The following is a 27184-nucleotide window of genomic DNA, read 5'->3' on the forward strand; positions in this document are numbered from 1 at the left end:
TCCCAAAGCAGTTTGAGTTATAAACAGGAGAGAAGGGTTCTTCTGTAAATATGGGGTGGGGGTGAGGATGTCAAAAATCACACTGGCCGTTTCCAAGCCTGCAAATACACCTAAAGCAACTCTTTGGATCCTGAAATTACAAAGGCATATAGGCATAAGGGAAGAGAGAAGAATTATCTATATTATTAATTCTCCTGGATGTGCCTTGGAATGTGCGTCGTGGCGCCCAGCTGATTGGCTGGGTGGTGGAGGCGCCTGATTGGCTGAGGCGCACCCAGGAGACAAGCGGCGGCCCGGCGAGGCAAGTGCGGAGACAGGCGGCGGCGGGCCCAGCCGTGGAGCTGGGCGGGGGAGGAGGGAGGGCAAGAGAGTGGGCAAGAGAGTGGGGCGGTAGGGAGGGGAGAACAGCCGGCCCTGAAGAATGCACAGATGCTCTGTGCGGGTCGGCTACTACAGAAAGAATGGTATAAACTCAGATTTTATTTGTTATCTAACCGTAGCAAACCAGTAATACAAACACAAATTATACAAAATACAAGTAAAATGTCACACAGGCTCAAATAAAATGTAAGAAACTATAACTTAAAATTCAGAATCCCCACAATATGATGAATATTTTTCAGAAAGTTCCCTTAGTCATTTTATATCTGCAGTGGTTAGTTTCTGCAGTTACATATTTTTCTTGTCCACGTAGCAAACAAATCACTGCATAAATGGCTGACAATCTAAGCCCTAGATGCGATTCCCTTTCTCTCTTGTACACTGGGCACTGCATAATATTTATTAGACCTTTGGACACAGGGGCAGGTATGCTCAAGGTACAGCTTATTCCGATCTCTCTCCTCTAAAACAGCAGATGGCATCAAATTTAGTCACACTTCAGTAAAAGCTATCAATTTTGCAGACACAGGCTCCCTGCAACCTGTGTAGGCGCCAAGAGAAAGTCACTCTGCCACCATCACACAAAGGCCGTGGACATTAAGAGGGATCAGTAGTGGCCCTTCTGAGGGTTCTTGGCCCTCAGCAGCTGTCCAATAATGCTAACCCCTGCTTCCAGGAGCTTTTCCAAACAGATTGAATGCAGCTTCACAACATTTAGGTGGGATGGTGGTGGTGGTGGTGGTGGTGGTGGAGTCAGGACAGCAACAGAAGGTTCACACAGCCTCTGGCAAGTTTCAGCGTTGCTTCTGACAAGTCACCGTTAGTGCGCATTTTATGCGTTCTAAAAAAGAAGCACTTTGGTTGTGTGTTTAAAACAGCTTAACTTTCGGAAGTTGCTGTCCATTGGGACAGGCAGGCACTTTCTGCCTGTCTGGGAAAGCTCCAGGTCTGATGAGGAGCCACAAGCCCTAGGTGTCCACATCAGTGCTCCTTGTCTTGTTTTTGGAGTGTTCTCTTCCTGTTGTGTGGATGGGTGTGTGTTTCCAAGCCACATATTCAGGCATCAGTACAGGAATAAAAAGGAGATGAGAGAGAGGAAGGAATACATGAGAGTCCAGAGCATCTCCTTGTCAGGGTCTTCCTTGCAAAGAAGCTCTGCAACCTGCTTACTTGACACAACCAGATTGTGCACTAACTTCTGCTCCTGCAGAACCCATTCCCCAGACCTTCTCCTTCTAGTATAAATTATTTAGAATCCTAGAATTTGAGTTCATTAAAAAGAATCAAGTAACACTTTCAGAAATGTATTTAGAAGACTGGTGCTAGAGCCTCTGTAAAGATTGCAGATTCAGATTTATTTAGTTTCTAAAGTATTAGAGATCAACTAATTTTATTTGGCTAAATTTCAATCGATATTCATGTGACTAACTTGACAGTTGTAAAATGAATTATATCCACACATGCTTGTTTTCTTCCATCCAGTCTCTTCATGCTATAGGCAAAAATAAACTTCCATCAAATCTTTTTTCCAGAGTTAACCTTTGGTGACATATTCAAACTTTTCCAATGTATATTCTCAATACTATACATATATCCTGAAATGGAATCAGTTCTCTTATTCTAAAGGACAAAGTAAAGGGACTTTAAAACTACAGTACACGCACTCAATACTAAAGTTCTGAGGTTCTGTGTGTGCACACACAGTTACTAAAGTTCTGTTCATTATTCCGCATATGTCTCTGTCTCCTTGTAATGGTGGTCGTGGTGGTCTGAAGTGCTTTCAGATACTGCAAAGCAAAAAGCAGTGGGGGAAGGTGGTCTGAACTCAGGAATGTGTTCTATTCTGTATTTCTCGATGTATGGTTCAGCTACTTGCCAAACCTAGAGGTAAAAAGGAAAAGAACAGAGTCGGAAGCAAAGGCAAAGACAATTAGACTGAATGTCCACAATGCTCTTGAAAGATAATATACAAGTTGGGTGGCAATTTAAGTAGTACAGATTATTTACAAATACAATATGACTGCCGGAATTAGAACCTATGGACATCGAGATCGGTTTTTTTCCTTTAAGAAAACTGATATGCAGCCATCTGCAGACAATACTTGGTACCTCCATACCCTGCTGCCTGCAGCTTGCACCCAGACCCAAGGAGACACGGAGACCTTGCTATGGAGGAACTGGTCATTTTATTGAGGCTTAGTTACATCAACTGGGATTGGCTCTCCTCCCCCTTACAGTGCGGTCCCTAGCAGGCGGGTCACGTCCAGGGCCGCCAGCACCTAAATGACCATGGTGTTAGTACCTTAGCTCCAGGCCGCTCCTCCGCTTCAAAGCAGAGGTGCCCTTCTTCACCGACCTAAGGTCAGGTCTCTAATACCAAACGCCACCCCTCCGATGCTGTCCAGCCATACAGAAGGGATGTCACCTGCAGAGAGGTAGAGTTACGCAGCATCCCTGATCTGTCAAGCCTCAAGGGATCTGCCCCTCCTCCTTGATGTACAAAGCTTACCTAAGGTGCCACACCAATTTTCTTAGCTGCTCCCCACCACACTGTACCTGCCCATACATGGTGAGAGTCGCCCCAGTTAATGCTCTAGCTAGCTACCAGGAATGTAGATATAGCCTGAGACAGGCGAAAAATGGTGCACACCACCTGCCAATTAGGTATAGACCCAAAAAATTCCTGCCTGGCCCCAAATGGCGACCAGCCAATGCCCAGTCTATATCTAATGGATGGGAGGGAGGGTTCGCTTGCCGGAGGTGGACCGATGCCGGCGCAGACATGCTGCTGGCTCGTTCCTTCTGGCCCTGCCCCGGAAATGGCAGGGGCCAATGGGAGCTAGCTCTCAGGTCCTGTGTGCTCCTCCTAGTGAGGGGCTGCGGGTAAAGCAGCCATGCTGCCGAGAGGAGTAGCGAGCGGCTTCCTTCTGCCAGACAAGATCAACACTGACTGTTCATCTTGCAGTGGGAGTGGGAGGTATCTGCATTTTGTGGGTACAGTGCCCAGCTTTTGCAGACAGACAGCAACCAAAGAACTGGGAAGCTGCCATTTTGCTGTAGTTGTTCCTCCCCACCCTGAACATGCTCAGGACTTATATCTGATAAAGGATGTTGAAAAGCAGTACTTCGTTATTCACAAAAACTCACAAAAGGAATTTGGATACATATATTGGATACCTAGACACAATACAAATACTATTAAGATGACTGATGTGTTGATCTGTGTTCTTTTTTTCAAAACTGATCAAGTCTTGAATGATCAAAGACAGGATTGTATAAGCTTCATGGCAGAAGCTCAGACTTCATGCAGACCCATTCTTTTGTCTCAGCTCTGCACTCCATATGGTCTGCCTGCTTAGCCAAGATCTTCTCATGCTAATACTCTCACTTTATGGTAGGCTGCTCCTCATCCCAACTCCTTGCATACTTGGAGCTACATTTGTGGTTCAGAGGAAGTGTTCTAAAGCTACAGGGTCCTCCAGCCTATTTCCCCAGGTTCCTTGTGAACAAATTAAGTTTCCATGCAGTATTTTTCATGGGTTGTGTTGACATGCATTTGAAGATAATATAATTATGTGAGAAGTAGATACACAAAATAACTCTTTAAAAGTTTCTTCATCAAATTTTATCAGTTTCCAGTGTCAACACTTGCCTTCTGATCCACAAGCAATCTGTGTGCTGCCTCAATGTCTGGGGCCATGAACCGATCTTTTATCCAAGGCCTAAAAGGAGACAAGTTGAACAACTCCGAAACCTGGTGGTGGTGATGGTTAATGTTTGGCCAATGTTCTCAAAAATTGTAATCTCTGGGAGAAGTGTTTGACATACCTGACCACAGAGCGCACAAGGTCATAGACTTTCTCCAATGGGGTTGTTGTTCTCAGGGGGCGTAGAAACTCAATGCCCTGGCAAGCTGCAAGGAGTTCTATGGCCAACACTGGGGAACAAAAACAAAGACAATGGTGAATTCTGGATCATTTAACGAAGTTAAGGATATTATTCCTGCTAACTTTGTCCAGTTACCCCTGCTAAGCAGTCAAAGAGACACTTTTCCAAGTGGTGATTCTCTTTATATTAAGCAGGGGGGAGCAACTGGCCCTATTCTTTCCCAGCACAGCATCCCCCCAGTGGCTGTTAAAGATGTCCACTCTGTGGTTTTTTTTAGACTGTGAGCCCTTGGGGAGATAGGGAACAATTTCTCCCTTATTATTCTTTTTCTATGTAAACTACTTTGAACACATTTTGTTGAAAAGCAGTGTATAAAAATAGTATTAGAAATATCACACGGAAATACCATCTTAGGGAGACTTGACAAAAGCAAATCGGCACTTGGAGAATATCAGTTGAATAGTCTGACAGGGAAATGGTCATGGTCATGTAGCCACTTTACCATGTCTCCAGCAATACGTGAGTGAATGATTAAGATACCAGAGTGGGACTGGGTTCTATATCAAAACTCTCTTGCTTGGATGTACTAACAATCTATTTTAACCCCACATCAAGGATATTAGAGACTTAAGAGTTTTAGCAGCTTTTAAAAGAGCCCTTAAAACCTATCTTTTTAGCCTGGTCTTTAAACCACGATCTGAAATGATTTTAAACTGTTTTTAATTCATTTTTAAAAATCTGTTTTAATATATGTGAACTAACTAGAGCTGTCTGGGTGAGGTGGTATAAAAATCTAATAAATAAGTGAAAAATTTGCAGTATGTGTGCTTAATCCCATGAAGCTGTAACTGCTGAAGAATAAAAGGATTTGATAGGTGCATTGCCACTGATTATAGTGGGCTTGTTCAGACATAATGTGAAACCTCACTTAAAACTGGACTCTATGCACATCTCTGACTCTCAGCAGCATGTACTCCCTATTCCCATGCGTATCTGCTTCCAATTTAGGTTAAGTTTGGTCATGACATCTGAACCTACTAATCTCAGTTTATTCCAATCTACTTAGTTTTAATAAACCATGATCTGAAACCAAGTCTTAAAGTGAGTTACGGAGCATGGTTTGTTTCACATAAACGACTAGAATAAACCAAGATAGATCAATTCAGATGTCACAACTGATCTTGGTTTGTTTTAACCTAAATCAGAAACAAACTCCACAGACATGGATGTTGTGTAAAGCCAGACTTTTAACTCAGGTTCCAGGTGACATCTGAACTAGCCCAATATACTGAATATGAAAATAATAGTTTTAAAATCTAGGCAATGAACCAGAATTTCTTGAACGGTGTAATTTAGGATTCTTGCTATTCCAGTCCTAAATATATTTGCATGAGTGATATAAATAACCACAGTTTCGTTAATCTAAGTTAATATGACACACCCAGGTGAATGTTTTTTGGACTGCCTTGACAGGAAACTTGTTATGGATCATTGTGTGTGCAAAACTGATATTCTTACTTTACCTTGTTCAACATGCTCAATAACTTTGAGTGCTTTTCTTGCTGCCCATCCTCCCATGGATACATGATCTTCTTGAGCAGCACTGGTTGAAAGAGAATCCACAGAAGAGGGGTGGCACAAGGCTTTGTTCTCAGATACTGTGAAAATCAGTATGAATAAGAGTTGTGCTCAGAGGTAAACACACATGGAAATGATGGCACACTTTATGGTCACGATGTTCAACAAAGACTCTGAAGCCTCATCTAAACACTTAAGATGTTTATATGTTTATGCAATTTATAGAGAACAGTTCATGTGGCACTTTTTTAAAAAGTCCAGTTAATGCAATATCAACTTGCAGTCCAGAGCCTGAGGTATACAAAGCGCTATGAGCAGAAGGTAAAGGGCTATTTGAGTTTCATTTGCTACTGCAGGACATGTGTGAGGCTGTGTTAAAAATAGCCGCCTTTCAAAACAAAAAACTAAAAGAGCTTGTGTGCGGAGAACAAAAGCTTGTGATAAAGATTTCTTTTCCATGTACATTATATTATGGCGGGAGGGACAAATTATCCTTGTAACAAGCAGAAGACATAATTGGATCCTGGCCTTGTAAATAAGAAGTAAGCATAATAGGCAAGTGACATAAACACATTAATGTGGCCAAAGGTACTTATATATACAAACCATAGCAGTCATACATATATTTGCACATGTACACAGAAGTGTAATATTCAAACAACTGAGATGAAAATGCAAAGAGAAAATCTGCTGCTCTGACCAGACTTGTGACTAGAGAAGAGAGTTACAAAGGCACCATAAGCCTCCAGTGATTTTTCCTTCAAAAGGAAGCCAGAACCCAGAGTAGCACTTCACCCCTGGAAGTTCTCACCACACAGGGAAATGGGAAGCGAGGGCATATAATGATATATTTCCATTATACAGGTGAAACTCGGAAAATTAGAATATTGTGCAAAAGTCCATTAATTTCAGTAATGCAAATTAAAAGGTGAAACTGATATATGAGACAGACGCATTACATGCAAAGCGAGATAAGTCAAGCCTTAATTTGTTATAATTGTGATGATCATGGCATACAGCTCATGAAAACCCCAAATCCACAATCTCAGAAAATTAGAATATTACATGGAACCAAGAAGACAAGGATTGAAGAATAGAACAATATCGGACCTCTGAAAAGTATACAGTGTACTGTGCTTGACTGGCCAGCAAACTCGCCTGACCTGACCCCATAGAGAATCTATGGGGCATTGCCAAGAGAAGGATGAGAGACATGAGACCAAACAATGCAGAATTGCTGAAGGCCGCTAATGAAGCATCCTGGTCTTCCATAATACCTCATCAGTGCCACAGGCTGACAGCATCCATGCCATGCCGCATTGAGGCAGTAATTGCTGCAAAAGGGGCCCAAACCAAGTACTGAATACATATGCATGCTTATACTTTTCAGAGGTCCGATATTGTTCTATTCTTCAATCCTTGTCTTCTTGGTTCCATGTAATATTCTAATTTTCTGAGATTGTGGATTTGGGGTTTTCATGAGCTGTACTCCATGATCATCACAATTATAACAAATTAAGGCTTGACTTATCTCGCTTTGCATGTAATGCGTCTGTCTCATATATCAGTTTCACCTTTTAATTTGCATTACTGAAATTAATGGACTTTTGCACAATATTCTAATTTTCTGAGTTTCACCTGTATGCCCCTCTTTGACACCCCCTTTGCCTTTTATTTACTCACCCAGCGATGCTGCAGTGCAGTGTGCAATCATAAACCCAGAGTTCAAACCTCCATCTGCAACTAAAAATGCTTGCAACCCACTGAGGTCTTCATTGCAGAGTCGTTCAATTCTCCTTTCGCTGATTGCAGCAAGTTCATGGACACCAATGGCAAGATAGTCTAGGGCCTGGAAGAGAGGTACTTGATAAATTTGGATTTTTAAATCCTTAAATTTTGAAAGGTAAAATGTTTGGGAAGAAAATATTTGTGAACTACCTTGGCAGGGTATTCTCCATGGAAGTTTCCTCCAGAAATTGTTTCCTTCCTCTCAGCAAAAACCATCTTTAGAGACAAGTTAAGTTTTTAGCATAAATGAGAAGCATTCAGGAAGTCTATGATCAAAGCAAAAGTCAGGAAGAATTGATACATACATACATTTGGGCAAGAATTCCTAACCTGCAGTACTCCAGATGTTGCTGAACTACAACTCCCATCATCCCCAGCTGCAATAAATTATAGATGGGAAAGTGGGATTTGTAGTTTAGCAACATCTGGATTACCACAGGTTGGTATCCCCTGCGTTAGGGAATTATATTTTCCACATAATGATAAGATATGCAGGAGAACTCCTCTGAGGTCACGTTCAAGACCATGGCAAGTGTGGTTAAAGAGTTAACCACAATCACTGAGTCCTGTGTACTCCTGGAGCACATGACATGAGAACCCAGAATTTCCAGGCAATCATGGTCAAACTGTATTTAAATGGGATACTTAAGTAGGATCAAATCTTAGTTATCTATCCTAGTTAACTGCTGTTTAACTGCAACAGTTTGATTAGGATGGCCCAGAAATTCTGAGTTTTCACTTCATGCTCCATGGAAGCACACAGGGCTTGGTGATCACAGTTAAGTCTTTAACCACACTTGCCGTTTTCATGAGAACGCAACCTCAATATTCATATCCCATCATTCTTCATCAAGGAATTGACAGTGAATGTGAGGTTCCCAGTGGGACACCCATCCAGGCACTGAGCAGAGTAGACCTAGTCTTGCAGACCTAGACTTCAACAAGGCTGCCTCATATGCCCTCAAACCATGTGGTGAGACAAACAGTTTGTGTGTCTCAAAGGCAATGGTATAGGCCCATGTGGAGTTTTTATTAAAATGTATTCAAGGTGGGGGGAACATCCATTTTTCTTGAGCAGCAGAATCATTAAAGAAGAAAGGATACAGGATTGTCTGTTGCGCTATTAATTTCTGTTGTGATTATGTCTTTTACAAAAGCTATTGTGTCATTGACGATACCATGGACCTAGTAGAAAAAACAAGTATTAGCCACATTTCATGCCTCTTGGTAAAATCTTTTAACATTTGGAATAAAATTTTTACATTTTACTTAAAGAAAGTATGCTGCCCAGCTTAGATGCTTCCCAGCACTGCTTGCCAAGCAGAATGCCTTCTTCATACTGCCTCACACCTTATGGAAATTAGTCGATTCACAGCACGTGCAAGGTCTATATCCATCTTTTTTGAGGTGCACAGTTGTAGTGTTCCCACACCATGCATGTACAGTATAGAAGTACTCAACAAGGAAACAATGGTGATGTGCTTGCCACATGAACATATTGGCATGGATTGAATTCCAACACCTGGGGCTGATTGCTTCACCATACAATTCAATTCACAATACCTTTTCTGCAGCATCAATCCGCCACACTGTTGAGTGGTAAGCAGGGTACACAGTAAGCAATCATTTAATGGTTTTTATTTATTTATTTATTTAATTTGTACACCGCTCCAAACTTTCGTCTCTGGGCGGTTAACAATAGCATAAACCAAGTTACAATATTTACAAAAACTTAAAACAATTTAACAATTTAAAAATAATCCACAAATTAAAACCTTAATTTTTTTAAAGAACTGAAAAAGCTTGGGTGATTAGGTGGGTTTTCAAATGCTTTCTAAAAATGTTCAGAGATGGGGAGGATCGTATCTCAGTAGGGAGCGCATTCCACAGTCTCAGGGCAGCAACCGATAAAGCCCGTCCCCGTGCGGCCACCAGCCGAGCTGGTGGCAACTGGAGACAGATCTCTCCAGATGACCTCAATGGGCAGTGGGGCTCACAATGAAGAAGATGTTCTTTTAGATACCCAGGGCCTAAGCCATTTAGGGCTTTATAAGTTATGACTAGCACTTTGTATTTTGCCCGGAAACCTATTGGCAGCCAGTGTAACTGTAATTGGCAGCCAGTGTAACAAAGGAGTGATGTGGTCTCTCCAAGATGACCCAGAGACCAGCCTGGCCACCACATTCTGTACCAATTGAAGCTTCCAGACTACGTACAAAGGCAGCCCCACATAGAGTACATTGAAGATGTCAAGTCTGGAGGTTACCAGCATATGTACCACTGTTTTGACATATGTCAGAGTCATACACTTAGGTATGTTTTCACAGTATGTGTTTTTGGTGGTACGAATGACGACAATTATAATATTTAATCTTGGCTATGATTGTGTGAAATAGTTTAGAATTAGTTTTACCTGGGGACAGCAACGCAATGTATATGCATCCTGTACTTTCTTACAAAATCGATGAGATTCTACAAAAACCAACAAGACACCACAAGTTTGAAAAAGCACATTTATAATTTTAAATTACTTAAATAAATTTAAATAAGACTTAAGACTTAGTTCTTTTCTGGTACCAAACCAAAGATGAGATTTGCATATTATCAAATGCAGATCCAGGTCACACCCGATCAAATTTTGAATTTATATACTAATTTGCATATGTTTAATACATTCTGATTCCTATACTGAGGATGTTTTATGTCTTTTGCCGGTGTGGTCTGAAAGCAGCTTACAATACTAAAATATAATTATACTGTAAAGCAACAAAACAAAACCAGTAGAGCAAGAAGGTTAAACAAATACTTTAAAAATAAGATATAAGGCTATTAAAAGGATCTCCGCGCCATTAAATTTAACTTTTTAGCAAGAAATGGGGGAGTAAACTGAAAAGAAGGTGGGAGGGAATACAAATGCCTGATGGAGAGTGAATATGTATCTGTGTATTGCTCAAGACCTCTGGTTTCTGTACATTCAGAATCATGCCCAAGATTTGAGAAATAGCATCTTTTAAAGTAAGCAGAGCTGAGAGTCTGAGGAAATCTGTAGTAGATTATTTTTAGTGTGAATATGTCAAGTACATATCTACTGTCCTCTCCCCAAAATGGTTACTCACCCGCTATTTCAGAAGGATGGTGATCCGAGTTTAGAAGGGCCCTGAATCGAAAAGCCACTTCAATCTGTCCACGATGTGGCCGCAATGAATGAATATCTGTTTCAAAATAAAGACCGTAAGTGATACCTCTCTACTAATAATAGAATTTTAGAGTTGGAAGGGATCTTGGAAATCCTCTAGTCCCACCCCCTGCTCAATGCAGGAACATGCCTGACAAATGGCCATACCACCTCTGTTTGAAAACTCCTTCTCTGTGACAGTCCTTCAGATATTTGAAGACAGTTACCATTTCTCTCCTTAGTCTTCTCTTCTCCAGGCTAAACATACCTAGGTCCTTCAACCATTCCTTACAGGACTTGATTTCCAGACTCCTTGCCATCTTTGTTGCCCTCCTCTGACCCTGTTTGAATTTATCAGTAGCTCTAATCAGACATGGAGGCGGATCTCATGATTAGTGAGACCCACCTCGAGAGGATTAGTGGGGAGAGCAGGCTTAGCCTGCTCTCCCCACAGATGAGCTGGGAGACAGCCCTGGGGAGTCAGATTGGCCGCCCACACGACTGCCAGCTCCGTTACGGAGCTGGCAGGGGCTGGGGGAATTGGGGGCCGCACGGCCCCTGGAAGCTCCAGCATGCCCTGCGCGAGTGTGCAGGGCATGCTGGAGAGACCCCCAAGCTGGGAGTCTGCTTTTTAGCCTCCTGGTCGGGGGTCTACTCATGAGTTGCCGTGGCAGCACATGATCCGCTAACCTGGGCTAAGTGGAGGGCTGCTCAAGCAGGTTAGCTGCTTGTAAACCGCTTGTTAGCCACTTGGTGGTTTACACGACCAGCAAAAATCGGGCTAGGCTCTCCAAGCCTGATTTTTGCTGGTTGTGAGAATAGCCTCAATATGTTATATCTATGCACACACGCTTTTGTGTGAATGACTGTTCATTTTAAAAGTGAACTTGGGTACGGATCCCTCAAATTCCTGGTACAGACAGGAAGTAGACTGCTGTACCTGCATTCAGCATAACATGTGAATAATGTGCCTGTGTATAGATCTGTACCTGTGTACATGATGCAAAGACTGGATATGTGTTTAACATAATGTGTGAATAGGGTTAATATCTTTCTTGAAATGCAGTGCCCAGAACTTGACATAGTGGCCTCCATGCTCCACAGTGTAAGGTGGGTAATTCTGATTCTCCTGCACTGTTGTGGGCTCCTAACTAACTATCTGTGGTCTTGCACAAGAGTGCAAATACTTCAAGTGGTGCACCTGCACTCCAAAGGTTTGGCTGTCAGTGATGTGTTTATGATCTAATAAGTAGCCCTTCTGGACAGGAGTGGATCCAACAGGGGGAGCCAGGATGCTCTGAGGGGCTGCATTACTTCAAGTGTTTGCCCTCTTTCACAAAAGCACAAGGGCATTAGTGGTTCATTAGGAGCCTACAGCAGCATGAGCAGATCAGAAATGTCCATATTTATGCTTCAGAACATGTGGGCAGTATTTGAAATGAGGTCTGACCAGCACAAAGTAGAGAGGAACTATTCTCAAACACTAAACACACCTAATACTGGCCCACATGTTCTGCAGCATAGTATGGGCAGTTCTGATCTGCTCTTGCTGCTGTAGGATCCTAATGAACCACTGGTACCTTTGTGAAAGAGGGCAAATGTGGAATATGCAAATGATGCCCAGTTTAGTCCATTAAAGTGCAGCACTTAATGCAAATGACCTGGGCCACACATTTCCCCCCCTGTTCCTCTGAACTGATGTGGACTGAAAATACCTGGCCACACTGATCTTTTTTATCTGTAATATCTGCTGTCAAATTTTAAACCTCTGATTTCTATTAATGTAGCCAAGTTTTGTTTTATTGCTTGCAAATTGCGTAAAGCTTGTGCTATTAACTCCAAAATTCTGTAAAATGAAAACGTATTATGCAAACTGTAATGACTGGTCAATGACCGTATTCATTCTCTCTCTCTCTCTCTCTCTCTCTCTCTCTCTCTCTCTCTCACACACACACACACACACACCCACACCTGAATTATAGCATCATACACAACATAATAGTGGCCACCAGTTGCCCTTCTGGCTGTAGAGAAGCATAGCACTTAAGCTCACATCCAGTATATATGTCAGATATTAGTAAATGATGGGGTTGGTATTTCAGAGAACCTGATTGTGTTTGTAGTCGAACATATAGGAGGTCAGTATGACACAAATTTGGGAGATGCAATAAATAAATAAAATCTACAGTCTTGTGAAAGCAGCCTAGGAGCTAGAGATCTTAAGAAAGTCAATACCAACCAGAATCAAAGGCTCTTGTTGTGCCCTTCAGAACTTCAAGTGTGAGTGCTGCCACGACATCTGCTTGTCTGGCAATTGCACTGGCCCTTTCAACAGCTTCACATCCTAGAGAAGTAATCATTTGTGTCCCATTGTTAAGAGCCAGACCCTTCAAAGAAACAGCAAATGTTGAGATTCAGGGACTCTTTCTGTATACAGATGTGTAGGTCTCAGCCTGCATTGACTCAGATGACATGTTATGTGGAAATCCCACCACTCTTTCTCCTTCCTTTCATTAAAAACAAACAAACTGATGAAGCCTAGGGTAGATTACAGGGGAGCAGAAGACGGGCATGCAAAAGATGGAATGCTTCAGCCTTTCCTCTATGGTCCTTTCCCAGCTCAAAATCACTCTTCATTATATTTTGTAAAAAAAATATTTATAAAGCTCTTAAGGTTTTCAAAGCAGTTTACACAGCAAAAAGAATGAGAAAATGGCTTCCTGATGCAAAGTGGCTCACAGTCCAAAAAGAAATAAAAGGGAGACAGCCATTGAGAGGAAAGCTGTGCTGAACTGAATAAGGACAATTGCTTTCCCTCTTCTAAATATAAACATGTACTACTACATGTAGTTTCAGGCACTGTCTCATTAACAGGCAAGAATATCAAATCTGGTTCCAGGTCAACGTTTATTTTTTATTCATTACATTTCTATACCGCTGCATACCAACATCTTGTGGTAGTTTGCAAAGCAAATGATTAACCTAGGCATGAATATATTGGGTAACCATAGACATAGGCAAGCTATATTCTCTGCCTTAGCCTCTCATCAGTAATATGGGAATAAACATAGTGGTCTACTTTATAGTGTTGTGGTAAGGATTCATGAGATAATAAAAAGTAAAATGTTCTGAGCACTTAGGAGAAGCTCTATATAAAGAACAAGTATTATATTTACTTTAGAGCTTAGACAATGTAAAAGTGCCTTTTGGGGAATAGGGACCAACATATTGAGCAGCCATTCACTCCCAGATAAGAGAACTAAGTCCCTGCACAGCAAGGTTATTCCAGGCTCAGCCAAACTTCTGTCGAGCAGTAGAGTACATAAAGGGGGAGGGGGGGTTACATGTGGTCACCCCCTGCCTTTATTAGTGCTCTTTGTCTTCCAGAAATATGTTCTTGAAGGTTGTACAGCCCTCGGGGACATAATTCTAGACATCGAAGAGCAATAACACAGCTAAGGGGAATTAGCAAATATCCCTCCAGCCAATTGACTTGCTACTCAACAAGACTTCAACTGAGCTCAGGGCAACCTTGCCATGCTCATTTATTGCCGTGGGTGGCTTGTCAAGCAACCTTGTTGTGTTCATTTATTTATTGGATGGCTGCTCAACATGTCAGCCGATATGCATAATAAAGTCAGTTAGGAATGGTCAAAACATCTTCCACTGAGCGGTGTAAGCAACTCTTTCACTACCCATATATGGACCAATACATAAATAGAGTTTCAGCACCAAAGGCATCTGGTATGAGAGTGATCAGACAGACTAATTATACAGGAAGTCCTCAAACTTACAACACAATTGGTTACTGAAAACTGTTAAGCTGAAATGTCTTAACTCAGACCCTGTTTTTCCCACAGAAAACAATGTTAAAAGTGGGGAGGGGGGGTTGTCCCTGAACAAGTCAAAAACCTATTTTTCCCCTGCTCCTGTCAAAGGTGGCGGTGTGTCAGTCACAAACATGGAGCTATACAACCGAGCTGTTTTTAGTGGTTTATTGCCACCCACTCCCTTCCCGGCTCTTTCTCACTTTTCCACAGAAGGGAGGGAGGCAACTGTAGCTCACCTGCATCTCCTCCTCCTGGGCAACACTTAGACAGGGAAAGGAGGAGGGTGGACAGGAAGTGGCATGTGGGCTGGGAATGGACAAGGCCGTCTCCCTCACACTGTCGTAACACAGCAGAAGCTGAAGCAGCAGCAGTGGGGGGACCCTCTTGGATAAGAAAGTCAGCCAGTCCCCCTGCAGCGTCAGATGCAGCACCGACTGTCACAAGACTGCCAGTCTCAATGACAATGTGAACCTGAGCTGCCATTATTGCCACATCCTCCTCTAGCTCATGCATCGGCAACCATCTTGCAGGGCCCCCACTCCTGGGTCAAGTGCTATAAAGTTGAAATTGCTGGAGATGGAGTTCCAGTGCATTGACCTTTTGCTCCAACTATCCTAATGACCACTAGGGGCATTGGGAGTAGAGGTAGTTAATGAGGGTCTCCTTACCTGTCCCTGCTTGCCTCTGATCCCTGCTTTGACTCCTCAGGTACTTCCTGTAGTGAGTCAGTCCTCTGCCTTTCCTCCTAGAGAGAAGATGGAAACATCTCTCTCCCTCCCTCCCTATTCATTATGTAGCTGATATATAGGATAGGTCTTTCCTATCTCAAATGTACTTCACCAATACATCAATTTAGTTGAGACTCTACAGTGATCTCCATGGGTGTTACTTAAATAGCTGCAACAACTGAACTCTGCACTGGAGTGGTAGCTTCCTTGGTGCTTTGCTAAATAATCACAACCCCAACAGAAATACAGTTGTAAAGTGGAAGGAAGGTGGTAATTTACACACGTCTTAGGTGTCATTCATCATAACACAGAACATCTTAAGTCAAGGACTGCCTGTACACCAGGAGCTTTCCCAGACAGTAGGCTTTACTGCGGGTTTTCTACAAGGCTCTACTGCGAGTTATAACTTGCTAAAAAAAAAAAACTGACACAAAAAAAGAGATTTCATCCCCACCCCCAGATATAAACTACACTCTAACGTGCAATGAAAAACCCAAATTTTGTGTGCTCCATGATAGCTCACAGAGACTTCAGGGTAAATTTGGCCAATATGTGAACACACACCACCATTCTGGAGGAGAAAAACGTCCAGGCAATATGCTAGCCCATATGTTAACACACAACAACATCTATTATGGATCCATTACAAAAACTCATTCTCAGCCTGGCTTATAATCGGTATCCTGGCCTAGTGCTGAGAGCAGGAGACAAACATGCACTTTATTACCTCCTTTGCCTTCAAGGTGACAGGTTTCAGTCCATGAGCTTCCAGCACCTATAAAGTAGTATAAACAACATCTATTTGTGAGAAAGGCTTTTCTGTGAACTGATTTTTCTTCAGTTTTCTAGCCATAAATACTATGCCACTAACGACAGACATAACCGCCCTGAGCTATTCTGTAAGGGCAGTCTAGAAACTGAACAAGCTTAAGTGGTGCAGTGGGAAAATGCTTGACTAACAAGCAGAAGGTTGCCAGTTCGAATCTCCGCTGGTACTATATTGGGCAGCAGCGATACAGGAAGATGCTGAAAGGCATCATCTCACACTGTGTGGGAGGAGGCAATGGTAAACCCCTCCTGTATTCTACCAAAGACAACCACAGGGCTCTGTGGGTGCCAGGAGTCAAAACTGACTTGATGGCACCCTTTACCTTTGAATGAACTTTAGAGTTATTTCAGTTCCATATATATACACAAGGGGAAGAGTACTTCTGCACTTTAAAAACCTGAAACACTTTCAGTGGCAGGCAGCAGCACTTCTAGCTTAGGATTTGGTATTATGGGGCCATAATATGTCTATAGGAAAACTCTGCATTGCCTCAGAGGCATAAGAATGAACAGACACTATTGCACACTCCCCAAGTCTTAATTTATGTTCGTTTTGTAAAATCATGAGAATGATATTTTATGTGAGATTACTTCTGCTTCAGGAGTTTCCCCCTGAAATATGCTTTCTAAAAATGACACAAATCCTCCGCCTTGTAGATGGGGGTGCCATGAGTCTATTAAACCTACAGCTGCTACTGTACTAAAACAATGGCAAGTGCTCACACTAGTAGAAATATAGTATGAGCACAGAGGGGAAATGCTTGACTAACAAGCAGAAGGTTGCCGGTTCGAATCCCCGCTGGTATGTTCCCCAGACTATGGGAAACACCTATATTGGGCAGCAGCGATATAGGAAGGCGCTGAAAGGCATCATCTCATACTGCGTGGGGAGGAGGCAATGGTAAACCTCTCCTGTATTCTGCCAAAGAAAACCACAGGGCTCTGTGGGGCACCAGGAGTCAAAATCAACTTGACGGCACACTTTACAGATTGAAGAATATAGAGCATCTGCTGGAGATCATGCATCAAACTAGGTACCCTCAAGAAACAATGCAGGGTGGCACTGTTCTCATACACAGACTGCTCTCCTTCGACCATCACTGGCACAGCCTCTCCATTCCCGATTAACTAGTGTTCTAATGGTACTCAGTGCAATGTTGTAGTGGTGCTCAAACTGCAGGGAAGAGGGGCTCCAGCTCCCTTGCCTTTTGTGTTGGCCCTCTTAGATACTATTTTTAGAAAGTTACAGGGGGACTCTGAGTTGGCTAAAATTAGGGGGAATCAGGGATTGGGCTCATGCATTTCATTAAAATGCCCCCTACATTTTGCCCCATAAAAGGCAAAATCATTTTTTAATATGGAAGTGACTATCACACTTTGCCTGAAGCTTGTTAATAATCTTTGTTGTCAAGCAATTGGGGCGGGGGGGGGGGGGCGGAATCACGCATTTTCTAGCTAGAATGCAACTTGTAACTTCTTTATTTTCAGTCCCTGCAGATTTCGGAAACTATCACTACACAATCATGCCCACTCTAGTGCTTCACTCTGCAGTTCTTAATACATCCAGTGTGATAGTACTGAAAGTTTCAGGGAAATAACCTATAACATATGTATGTGCTCAGATTTTTTAAAGTCTCATGCTGTGGAATTAGTTTTACAGCACAAATGGTTAAGGATATAGCCACAAGGGGGTAATCCTAAGTCTACCAAAGAAATAACTTCAGCTAGATATCATTAAAAAAAAGAAAAAAACTAAACAAGAAAAAACCATGACTAAGCCTGATGCTGTAGGACGCTCTTAATACATATTCTAAGTCATGGCAGTGAACAAATCTTCTCCCACCATTGAAGTATTGTGATCAGAGCACCTGTCCTGTGGATGACATCCTGAAGCAAGAAATGCTCGCACTTCTAGAGGGTCTCCGATGCACAATGGCAGCCCTGCCTTCACACAGCTCCCCCTGCATGAGCGCAGTTGCACAAGAGCTTGTAGACACTGGGTGGTCTGTGCACTTGCAGAACCTTCCCACAGCACGGGGAGAGCTCTGGAATCTGAAGACTCTTACACAATTGCACTCACACAGGACACAGGGAGTGGCATGAATGCCCCCATAGCACCCCTGCTCCAGCCCCTAGAAGCACGAGCACTTTTTGTTAGTCAGGATGTCAGCCGCTCACTGTACTCGCAGGTATTAAAAGCACAAGAATAACGAAGCCACTGCACAGGTTGAAACAAATTATCTCCCTTCCCTTCTGCCCACCTAGCCCCAATTTCCATGGCATGCATGATTCAATCACAGCAGATCAAGAAGGGATCAGCAGAGCATTATATATGTGTATCTCGCCCTTACATATTTTGCATCAGCCCATCCACTCTTTGGCGACCACATCTTTCCTTCTCCAATGAGCCCCAGAGCAAGATGGGAAAGTGGGGCTAAGTCTCCACTGGCTCCAACAGTGCCTTGCTCAGGAATGTAGGGAAGGCAGGATACTAAGAAAAAGGAGGGTAGGGTGGGGGTGGGGGACCACAGCAAGATTTGATTAGAGTTTGTTTCTTTGAGATGGTTTACTCCATGCCGCTCATACTTTGACAATGAGCCTGAACGTTACTTACAGTGAGTAAGAGGAGGAGGGGCTTATGCCAACCTCTTAGGTGCTTTCCAGACCAGACCCTGCAGCGGGGTCACGTTGGATCTCGGAAGTGTGCTTCCACACTTCCTGAGTCATGACACCACAGTGCCTATGCAGACAGCAGGGTACCGTTCACATTTCCAATGCCTTGTTTTGAATTTAATCACTGTGATATAACTCTGGAACTCCCTTCCCCTTCAGATTCGTTTAGCTCCTTCCTTATTGATTTTTAAATCTCTACTGAAGACTTTTCTTTTTCACCAGGCTTTTACCCTGTAGTTTACCTATTTGGTTTTTTCTTTTTGTTAGTTACTTTAGTTTTTAATTTAGAATGTAATTTTAATGCTGTCTTGCTCTGTCAGTTTTTGCACACCGCCCAGAGTCTTCGGAGTGGGCGGTATATTAAATGTTTCTAATAAATAAATATAGAGCTAGGACGTCGTATATCCAGGGTGAAAAAGTTGCTGTTATTTCAGGTTGTTAGTTGCGGCGAGACTGCTCCCCCTGCTGTTTACGTTTCAAATGCAACTTCCCCAAATGGAGGCCTTTTGCTGCTGAAGAGCAGCTAGTCTGGAAAGTGCCCTGGTGTCTTTTAACCCAGCTTCTCCAGCCCTAATTATTGACAACCAGTACCGCAAAATTCACCAGCAGCAGCTTCATAAGCAGCCTTCAGCCTTTTCATACCGAGGGCTCACCTTAATCCCAAACTGCAATACAGGACTTGGTTTTAATCTTTTGACATGAGTGCTCCTTTTTGTCCTTCCTCTTTAGGGTGACTGAATGGCACAGGGAAGACAAGGCTCTTGTATGCATTGTATAGGCAAAGGAAGAGGCAGTGCAACTTTGTGAGAGTAGCTGCACCTTCCAAATTCTCTTGCATCTTTGTAACTCCTATTTTTCTCTCTCCTTCTCTCTCCCTCTCCTATTCTTTAAAAAGAAAGCTAAAAACATAAATAATGATGTCATCCCTGACATCCTGATCCCATGCATACATACACAAGAGTAAGCCCTATCCATTTCAATGGGGATACTCTCAGGTATGTACACATAGGGTTGTAGGCTTCTCCTCTTGCACTGCCCCTGCTCTGTTTTTGCACCAAAAATTGAACACTGAGAATCTAGCACATCACCGATTCTCTTACCATTAAACATTTCAATTGCTTGCTGAAGAGTTTCTAGTGAAATCCCACTGTATCCTTTTGCTAGGACATTGATCCTTAGAGCTAGAAGCATCCGAGCTCTCTCTGGGATCAAAGGCTTCCCAACACCTGCAATTATAAACCACCACCTCAAGGTTATCAGCGTTGCTTATAACGATTGCAGAAAAATAGCTAAAAATAAACTTTTCTTTACCTGCAGAATGTGACCGAATTAAATTCACTTGAAGCTCCCTCAGAGAGAAAAGAACACATCATTAGTTGATTCTCTCTCTCTCTCTCTCTCTCTCTCTATATATATATATATACACACACACACACACACACAAAATTTCTAAAGTTTATTTCTAAAAACTAAGCAAAGAAAACAAAAAGAACCTTTACTTATGGGATCTGACAATAATCACAAACCTGGCTATGTTTTTCACATAAAAAATGTTTTTTCACTGTAAAAAGAAGCTATGTTTTTTCACTGTAAAAAGAAGCATAGGATACTTACTCTAGCTTATTGTTGGGAATAAATATTTTTGCAAAGTTTCCAAAGCCTGTGCTGATTCCATAGACAACTGAAAGAAGCATAATAAAATGAATGCTGTAGTTTAATGAAAATGAAGAACCTTAACATCTACCATCATGTTTCCACATACTGAATTCCAAGCCACCTTCTCCAAGGTATAAAAGGCTACCTCTCTGTTCTTTTATGATGCTTTCAATGACATCTCTTGATGCTCTGACTTTAGCTTCAGCCTCAGGCGTAAGCTGGAAATAAAATTGCCCACATTTATTCCTAGTAAATTAGCAGAGGCACCCTTTAAAGTGGCAATTATCTTATATTTAGCAGGGGGAGAGCAAATGTCTCTTTCTAACCTCAGCACAGCATCCCTCTTGTGGCTGTTGAAGGAGTTTACCTTATGTTTCTTTTTATACTGTGAGCCCTTTTGGAACAGGGAACCATCTTCTTATCTATTTATAATGTATTTTTCTATGCAAATTACTTTGAGCACTTTTGTTGAAAAGTGTTATAAATATTCATAGCTGTAGTAGTTACTGTTATTCCTTTATTTCAGTAAGTTATTTGCTGAAGGGAAAATATGACATTTCAAGTTTGCCTTTTCCAAATACTCACCTTGATCTTGTAGAGCCCCTTTCCTAAATTGACCAAATCCTCGGTAGTCAAACAGTTTCCATCTAAAGAAATATACTGTACGAAAGAATTGGGTTAGAGCAGGAGATATGAAGAAGTATATGGGCTGGATCTAAAGAGTGCCTTTCTGCTCAAAGAAGAGCTGTTTTACATCTTACACCTGTGCAGTGTGAGAAAATATTTTGCACAAGCAAAAACATGAGAACTGCTATAGAAACTACCTATTATAGGATGGTACTAACTGAACATTGATAATGACTATATTCCTTCCACTCACAGTTCTTTGAATCCAGCTCTACAGTTTGGATCCAAAGCAATGGGCAGCATCCAGGCTAGCTGAATCACGACTAATTTACATTCCATTAATTTTAATGGTGTTTATTCATGACTAACCAAGTCCAGGTGCTGCCCAATACTTTTAACCAAATTCAACATGTGGAAACAGTAGTGATGGTCAGAATTACTTCAAGACAACAGCACACTTTATCTTTCTTTTGATAACAGAACTGCTTATGAGAGCTATCATAGTTAAATGCTGAATTTTTGTATTTGAAATTAAGTGAATTTACTGCACATAGTACTATAGAACTGAAAATGCTAGAACACTAGAATCAGGGGCATAACAAGGTTGGAGTGGGCCCAGAGACAAAATTTTAAAATGGGCCCCTCACTGATACACACACACACACTTCACAATATATAGTCATGTGACTTGCCTCTGGGGGGCCCCTCGAGGTGTGGGGGCCCCCAGGCAGCTGCCTCCCCTTGCCTAAGAGTAGTTACGCCCCTGACTAGAATTCTTTTTTAGTACTATTTAATATAATAAACCAGTAGGTGAGGCCCGTTTTTGACTGGGCAGAGTCATTTTGCATTGATTTCACTTATAGGAAAGTTCAAGATATTCAAAATATGTAATATAATCTTTTAATCAATGTGCTTGCAAAATGGAAATAAAAGAGCAGTTTGAAGTTTGTATGATTTCAATTTCAAGCATTAGTTATTTTATTTAATAATCACCATATGGTAAATTTAAAACACAGTAAATTTGGATCTGAGAAAGATCTGCATTTCTTGGTTATGATGTTGTTTTGGATTAGTGATCTGATTGTTGAGCATTGAAAATCTGCTCAGAACGATAACACTTAAAATATTATTATATTCAGAATTTATTCTTTAACAATACAAAAACAAATCAAACTTTTCCCTGAGCATATTCTGGTGTGGAAAATAGTACATTAAGTTAATTTAAGTGGCAGGATTGTGTATGCAAAATTTGATATTGTAGGTCATTGTAAAGTATGATTTTATTTTGTACAAACAAATTCTTCAAAATATATAATAGATGATCCATACCTGGACTGGTTCTCGATATTTACTATATCTGAAACAACACATAGGGAAATATATATTGTGAGCTGATTTCCACATGGTTTAACAATTTGGAGAACAGCTCGGAGGGACAATGGGACAGTTTGGATGATACTGTCCCTACCCACATGATTAGGACAGGGATGCGCTGAGAGAGCAGATGTCCCGACACCTCCCTGGTGAATCCCTTTATCATATTTGTGTGTGTGTGCACGCGCGCGTGTGTGCGCACCTGAATAGCACTTCTACATGCACTCTGAACATTTGTTGAAACATCTATTTGCTATTTGGAGCACATGTAGAGGTGCTGTTCAGATGAACAGCTCCTCACCACCAACATGATAAAAGGATGTTCTGGGAGGGCTCCAGGGCATGCATGATGCTCGCAGTGTATCCCCTTCCTAATTGTTTGCGCGACATTGGTATAGTCCAAACTGATCCAATGCAGTGTTCCCTGTAAGAGGAATTTCCAGATGTTGACTACAGCTCCCATAATCCCTAGCCAAAGGCCACTGCAGCTTGGGATTCTTGGAGTTGTAATCAACAACATCTGGGAATCCCTTTTACAGGGAACACTGGTCCAATGTGCTAGACCAGGATTTCTTAACCTTGGGCCTCCAGATGTTGTTGGACTACAACTCCCATCATCCCCAGACATGGCCGTTGTGTCCGAGGATGATGGGAGTTGTAGTCCGACAACATCTGCGGGCCCAAGGTTAAGAAACCCTGTGCTAGACCTTTAAAAGCAGGGGCATTGGCAGCATGAGTCACTAGGACACATGTCCCGGATCAATTGTTTAGTACCCGAGTCCTGCCTGAGAAGCTGGTCACACTCTTAGTCCTAACAACCTCCTGCCATGCACACTGCATGACATCTGCATTCTCGGCAGGCATTCCACAATGTGATGGCAACAGGTAGCAGCCTCCTTATTGCGCTTCCAGCTCAAGCAGGAAGTTCCTGCAGTGCTTCCATGTGATGCTGAATGCAACAGTGGTGCCTTTTTCTTCTGTCCCCTTCCATCACCATGGTGGAAAGGGAGGGAACACACTGAGCTTGCCACCACCATCACCATTTACAGGCAGAGGAGTGAGGATGAGAGACTGCAAAGGCAACCCTTTGTGGAAGATGACAGAGTGAGGACCAGGCTGCTTTAAAGAAAAAGTATCTTCAGCTCATTCTTCCTAGAAATATTCATTTAGTGCTCTCTTTATATATCCGTTTATATGTGTTTAAAATGGTAGTATGCAAGCATAAACATGCCTACTCAGAAGTATGTTGGAGAAGAGACTTCATAGGCATAGACTCTCTCAACACCAATAATTCCTATTGTCTACTAGGGCCATTAGGAGGGGAAGTAGAAGGGTTAGGACTGCCCCCTTGTTCTCTCAGTACTCTTCCATCTCTGCTCTAACTCTTCTGTTATTGGTAGACTTATACACTTAGGACACTCCCCTCTTCTGAGCTCTCTCTGTTCTTTTTTCTTCCTTCTCCCATGAGGTAGCTAATATACGGTGCAGGCTTTCTATCTAAGTTTGTATCTTCTTTAAATAAACGTCTACTTGTTTTAGCCTGTAAACAATTGTCTCCAGATCTCCTCTATGAACTTTGTTCTCATCAAACTGGGCTTCTTTGCTAAATAAATCAGGGCTTGATTCAAGTTCTCCCCTACAAAGTAAGCCCAACTGAATTCAATGGGTTTATTTCCAGGTGAACGTGTATAAGACTGCAGCTTATAAGTATCTTCAGCTTGCTCTCCCTGGATCTGTTTCCTTTAGTGGTTGCTTTCTTTTGGTGAGGGTACTAAGTACACACACACACACACACACACACACACACGTTTTCCAGTTGTGGGTCTGAGCCAAGCCCTTTAGGTCCTAGGTACGTTTAAATACCTAGCAATGCCCCTGCTTTAAGACGAAAGAAAAGCCACAGACTATTGCTGAATTTTTAATAAGGATACAAATAGGCTCCTTCTGGCTGTGATGGAATGAAGTCTGGAGACATTACATCTCCTTGAATTACTGGAAGAAAGAAGAAAGGGAAACAAGCAACATGGATATTCAGTCTCCACTCAGTACTATTGTCACAGTAGTCGTGTTGATCAGCTGCCACTTAAACAATTGGAATGGATTTTGCTAAGCAATTTAACTCCTTCGCACCTAATCCTCTTTTCTGCCCCCATATCTCCCATACTTGCCCTGGTTCTTATAGAGAAGAGCTGGTCTTGTGATAGCAAGCATGGTCCCCTTAGCTGAGCAGGGTCTGCCCTGGTTGCATATGAATGGAAGAATTGATGTGTGAGCACTGTAAGATATTCCCCTCAGGGGATGGAGCCACTTTGGGAAGAGCATCTATGTTCCAGCTTCCCTCCCTAACATCTCCAGATATAAACCATGTGTGCATGTATGCACATACTTTCAATGTAGCGCGTACTTTGCAGCAAGCCAAAAGGTCAAGTCACTGCTTGAGGGACCTTATAATCTAAAGTATGATTACAGGGGGGTGAGAACAGGACTATCCTAAGGGCAGGGCAAGCAGGGAGACTTTTAACCCCCATTAACTGGAAACCGCCCCCCCACCCACCCACTGTCTGATATGCCTCAGGTCCCACACCCCATCAGGGCTCTTTGGACAGCCCTGGCAGAACAAGGGGGAGGGAATGGGCAAGGTAACAATGGATGAAGTGCAAGGAAATGCATTTTCTTGTACTTTGATTAGTCCAGGGCATTAAAGGTTAATATAGCATAGTAAACAGTACATAGCTAGCTTAAATCCCATGTACCATGTTTACCAAAATTTAAGATGAACTTCATAAAATAGAGGTCAAGTACAGGTTATACTATATTTACCTGAAAGGGTGAAGACTTTGAATTTAAGACAACCCCCCTCCCAATTCTAAAATAAAAGAACTTGGAAAAAATGTTATACTAGTCTTGGATTCAGGTAAATACAGTCTATTCTGACTGACGTGGCTTGTTCTTTCAATCTACAAACATACAAAATGCAAAACCAGCAATGCATCATGTGACATCTTAAAGAATAACACATTCCTTGATGTATTAGGCTATGTGCCAATACATTTGTTAATGTTTGTCGGCAGGATTATTTGTTGTTATTGCTACAATGAAGTAACATGGTTATATCTCTGGAAGTTTTTTCTATGGGAAATGCAAATACTTTTCTTAGGATTCCTTGTAAAATGCTCTTCAAAATGTATTTTGGAAATATATATGGCTGAAATCTTGCACATAAGTCCTATAGCTTTGGAAAGGGTTCACATGAGACTTCCCTGACCACCAGCTCAAGAAGTTTGAATCATTTCCTGCCATTTTGAAGTTGTATATTTCCCTTTTTTAAACTTCTCCATTACTATATGCAAGCACAGCAACTTCAGTGCCAGCAGTTTGCAGTTTACTTACCAACTTCCACAAATTCATTGTCCTCGAGGGCAACCTCCAAAGTATCATCATGATCCAGCAATCCAAGGCCTTTGCAACGACGGACGTAAAATTCAACTTCTTCCACAGAAGCAAATCCTCCATTATCAGGCTTGTTTTTCATATAACGCCTAACGGCTTCTTTTCCCAGCCACCTCACTGTGTTTGTGCCAGTTTGGCAGGGCACAGCAAGCCATTCCCCTCTGACATGTACTGTGTACCTTGGCATACTTGTATTCTGTATAAGGGTATCCCTCCACTGAATGTTAGGATGAGAACCCAGCTGGTGTGCATTCTGCAGAATACAATATTTGACTGAATTCCACTGTCCCAATCAGAAAACACCAAAAATCTACCCACCCATCCACCTCGAGTTTCCCCTAGTTCTGCAAATAAATCAGCATGTGTATTTAACCAAGTATCAAATGAAAAACTATCCACAGAGGACACACCTCCCTCTACCAGTAACGAAAACAATGGACAAGCCAGAATACAGAATTTAAACATAACTGGCTGAACTCTGTAGATCTAGGAAGATTGCAATCCTTTTTATTCTGTTTTAAAAACTTTAAACTATTTGAAAGAACAATTGGCTGAACTAAGTGATTCCAGGTATTCAGTGAAGGCAATAATGGGTACACAATATTTATTTATTTAAAACATTTTTATACCGCCCAAAACTTACATCTCTGGGCGATTTACAACAAGATTAAAAAGTAAAACATTAATTAAAAAAAAAAATTAAAAGCAAGAAATTTAAAACACAATTTTTAAAAAACAATATTCTAAAAACAACATTAAAACAAAACAATATCAGTTAAAAGTCTGGGTGAAGATATGCGTCTTTAAAGACTTTTTAAAAGTTGTCAGAGATGGGGAGGCTCTTATTTCACTAGGGAGTGCATTCCAAAGCCTCGGGGCAGCAACGGAGAAGGCCCGTCCCTGAGTAGCCACCAGAAGAACTGGTGGCAAATGCAGATGGACCTCTCCTGATTATCTCAATGGGCGGTGAGGTTCATAATAAAGAAGACGTTCTCTTAAATACTCAGGGCCCAAGCTGTTTAGGGCTTTATAGGTTATAACTAACACCTTGTATTTTGCCCGGAAACATACCAACAGCCAGTGTAACTCCTTCAATACGAGAGTAATATGGTCTCTCCTAGATGACTCAGAGACCAGCCTGGCTGCCGCATTCTGAACCAACTGTAGTTTCCGGACTACGTACAAGGGCATCCCCACATAGAGCGCAT

The 27184-nt window shown here is 42.0% G+C and overlaps 1 protein-coding gene across 1 annotated transcript; it reads right to left on the reverse strand.

Moving 5' to 3' along the window:
* Positions 1-460: 460 nt before the first annotated feature.
* Positions 461-26212, reverse strand: HAL (histidine ammonia-lyase). Its single transcript, XM_053258295.1, has 20 exons — positions 25917-26212; positions 24458-24518; positions 22482-22509; positions 21111-21185; positions 20671-20743; positions 20484-20550; positions 20181-20218; positions 19970-20095; positions 18548-18687; positions 16096-16143; positions 13050-13197; positions 10752-10847; positions 10049-10107; positions 8740-8820; positions 7786-7851; positions 7531-7696; positions 5793-5927; positions 4210-4318; positions 4034-4103; positions 461-2262 (listed from the first exon to the last, which is right to left on the reverse strand). Exons 1-20 carry the CDS (start codon positions 26161-26163, stop codon positions 2104-2106), a joined length of 1992 nt encoding a protein of 663 aa, XP_053114270.1. The 5' UTR covers positions 26164-26212; the 3' UTR covers positions 461-2103.
* Between the last annotated feature and the right edge of the window lie 972 nt (positions 26213-27184).

This window comes from Hemicordylus capensis, chromosome 5 (genome assembly GCF_027244095.1).
Source record: "Hemicordylus capensis ecotype Gifberg chromosome 5, rHemCap1.1.pri, whole genome shotgun sequence".
Classification (NCBI taxonomy): Eukaryota; Metazoa; Chordata; class Lepidosauria; order Squamata; family Cordylidae; genus Hemicordylus; species Hemicordylus capensis.

What these genes read in the sequence shown, in the direction of transcription:
- HAL (XM_053258295.1), bottom strand. Translation starts at nt 26,163, where the DNA reads ATGCCAAGGTACACAGTACATGTCAGAGGGGAATGGCTTGCTGTGCCC. An exon ending in CATCATAAAAGAACAGAGAG is followed by an intron (nt 20,551 to 20,670) that starts GTAGCCTTTTAT and finishes TGCTTCTTTCAG; the next exon opens with TTGTCTATGGAATCAGCACA. An exon ending in CATTGCGTTGCTGTCCCCAG is followed by an intron (nt 8,821 to 10,048) that starts GTAAAACTAATT and finishes TTTTTCTACTAG; the next exon opens with GTCCATGGTATCGTCAATGA.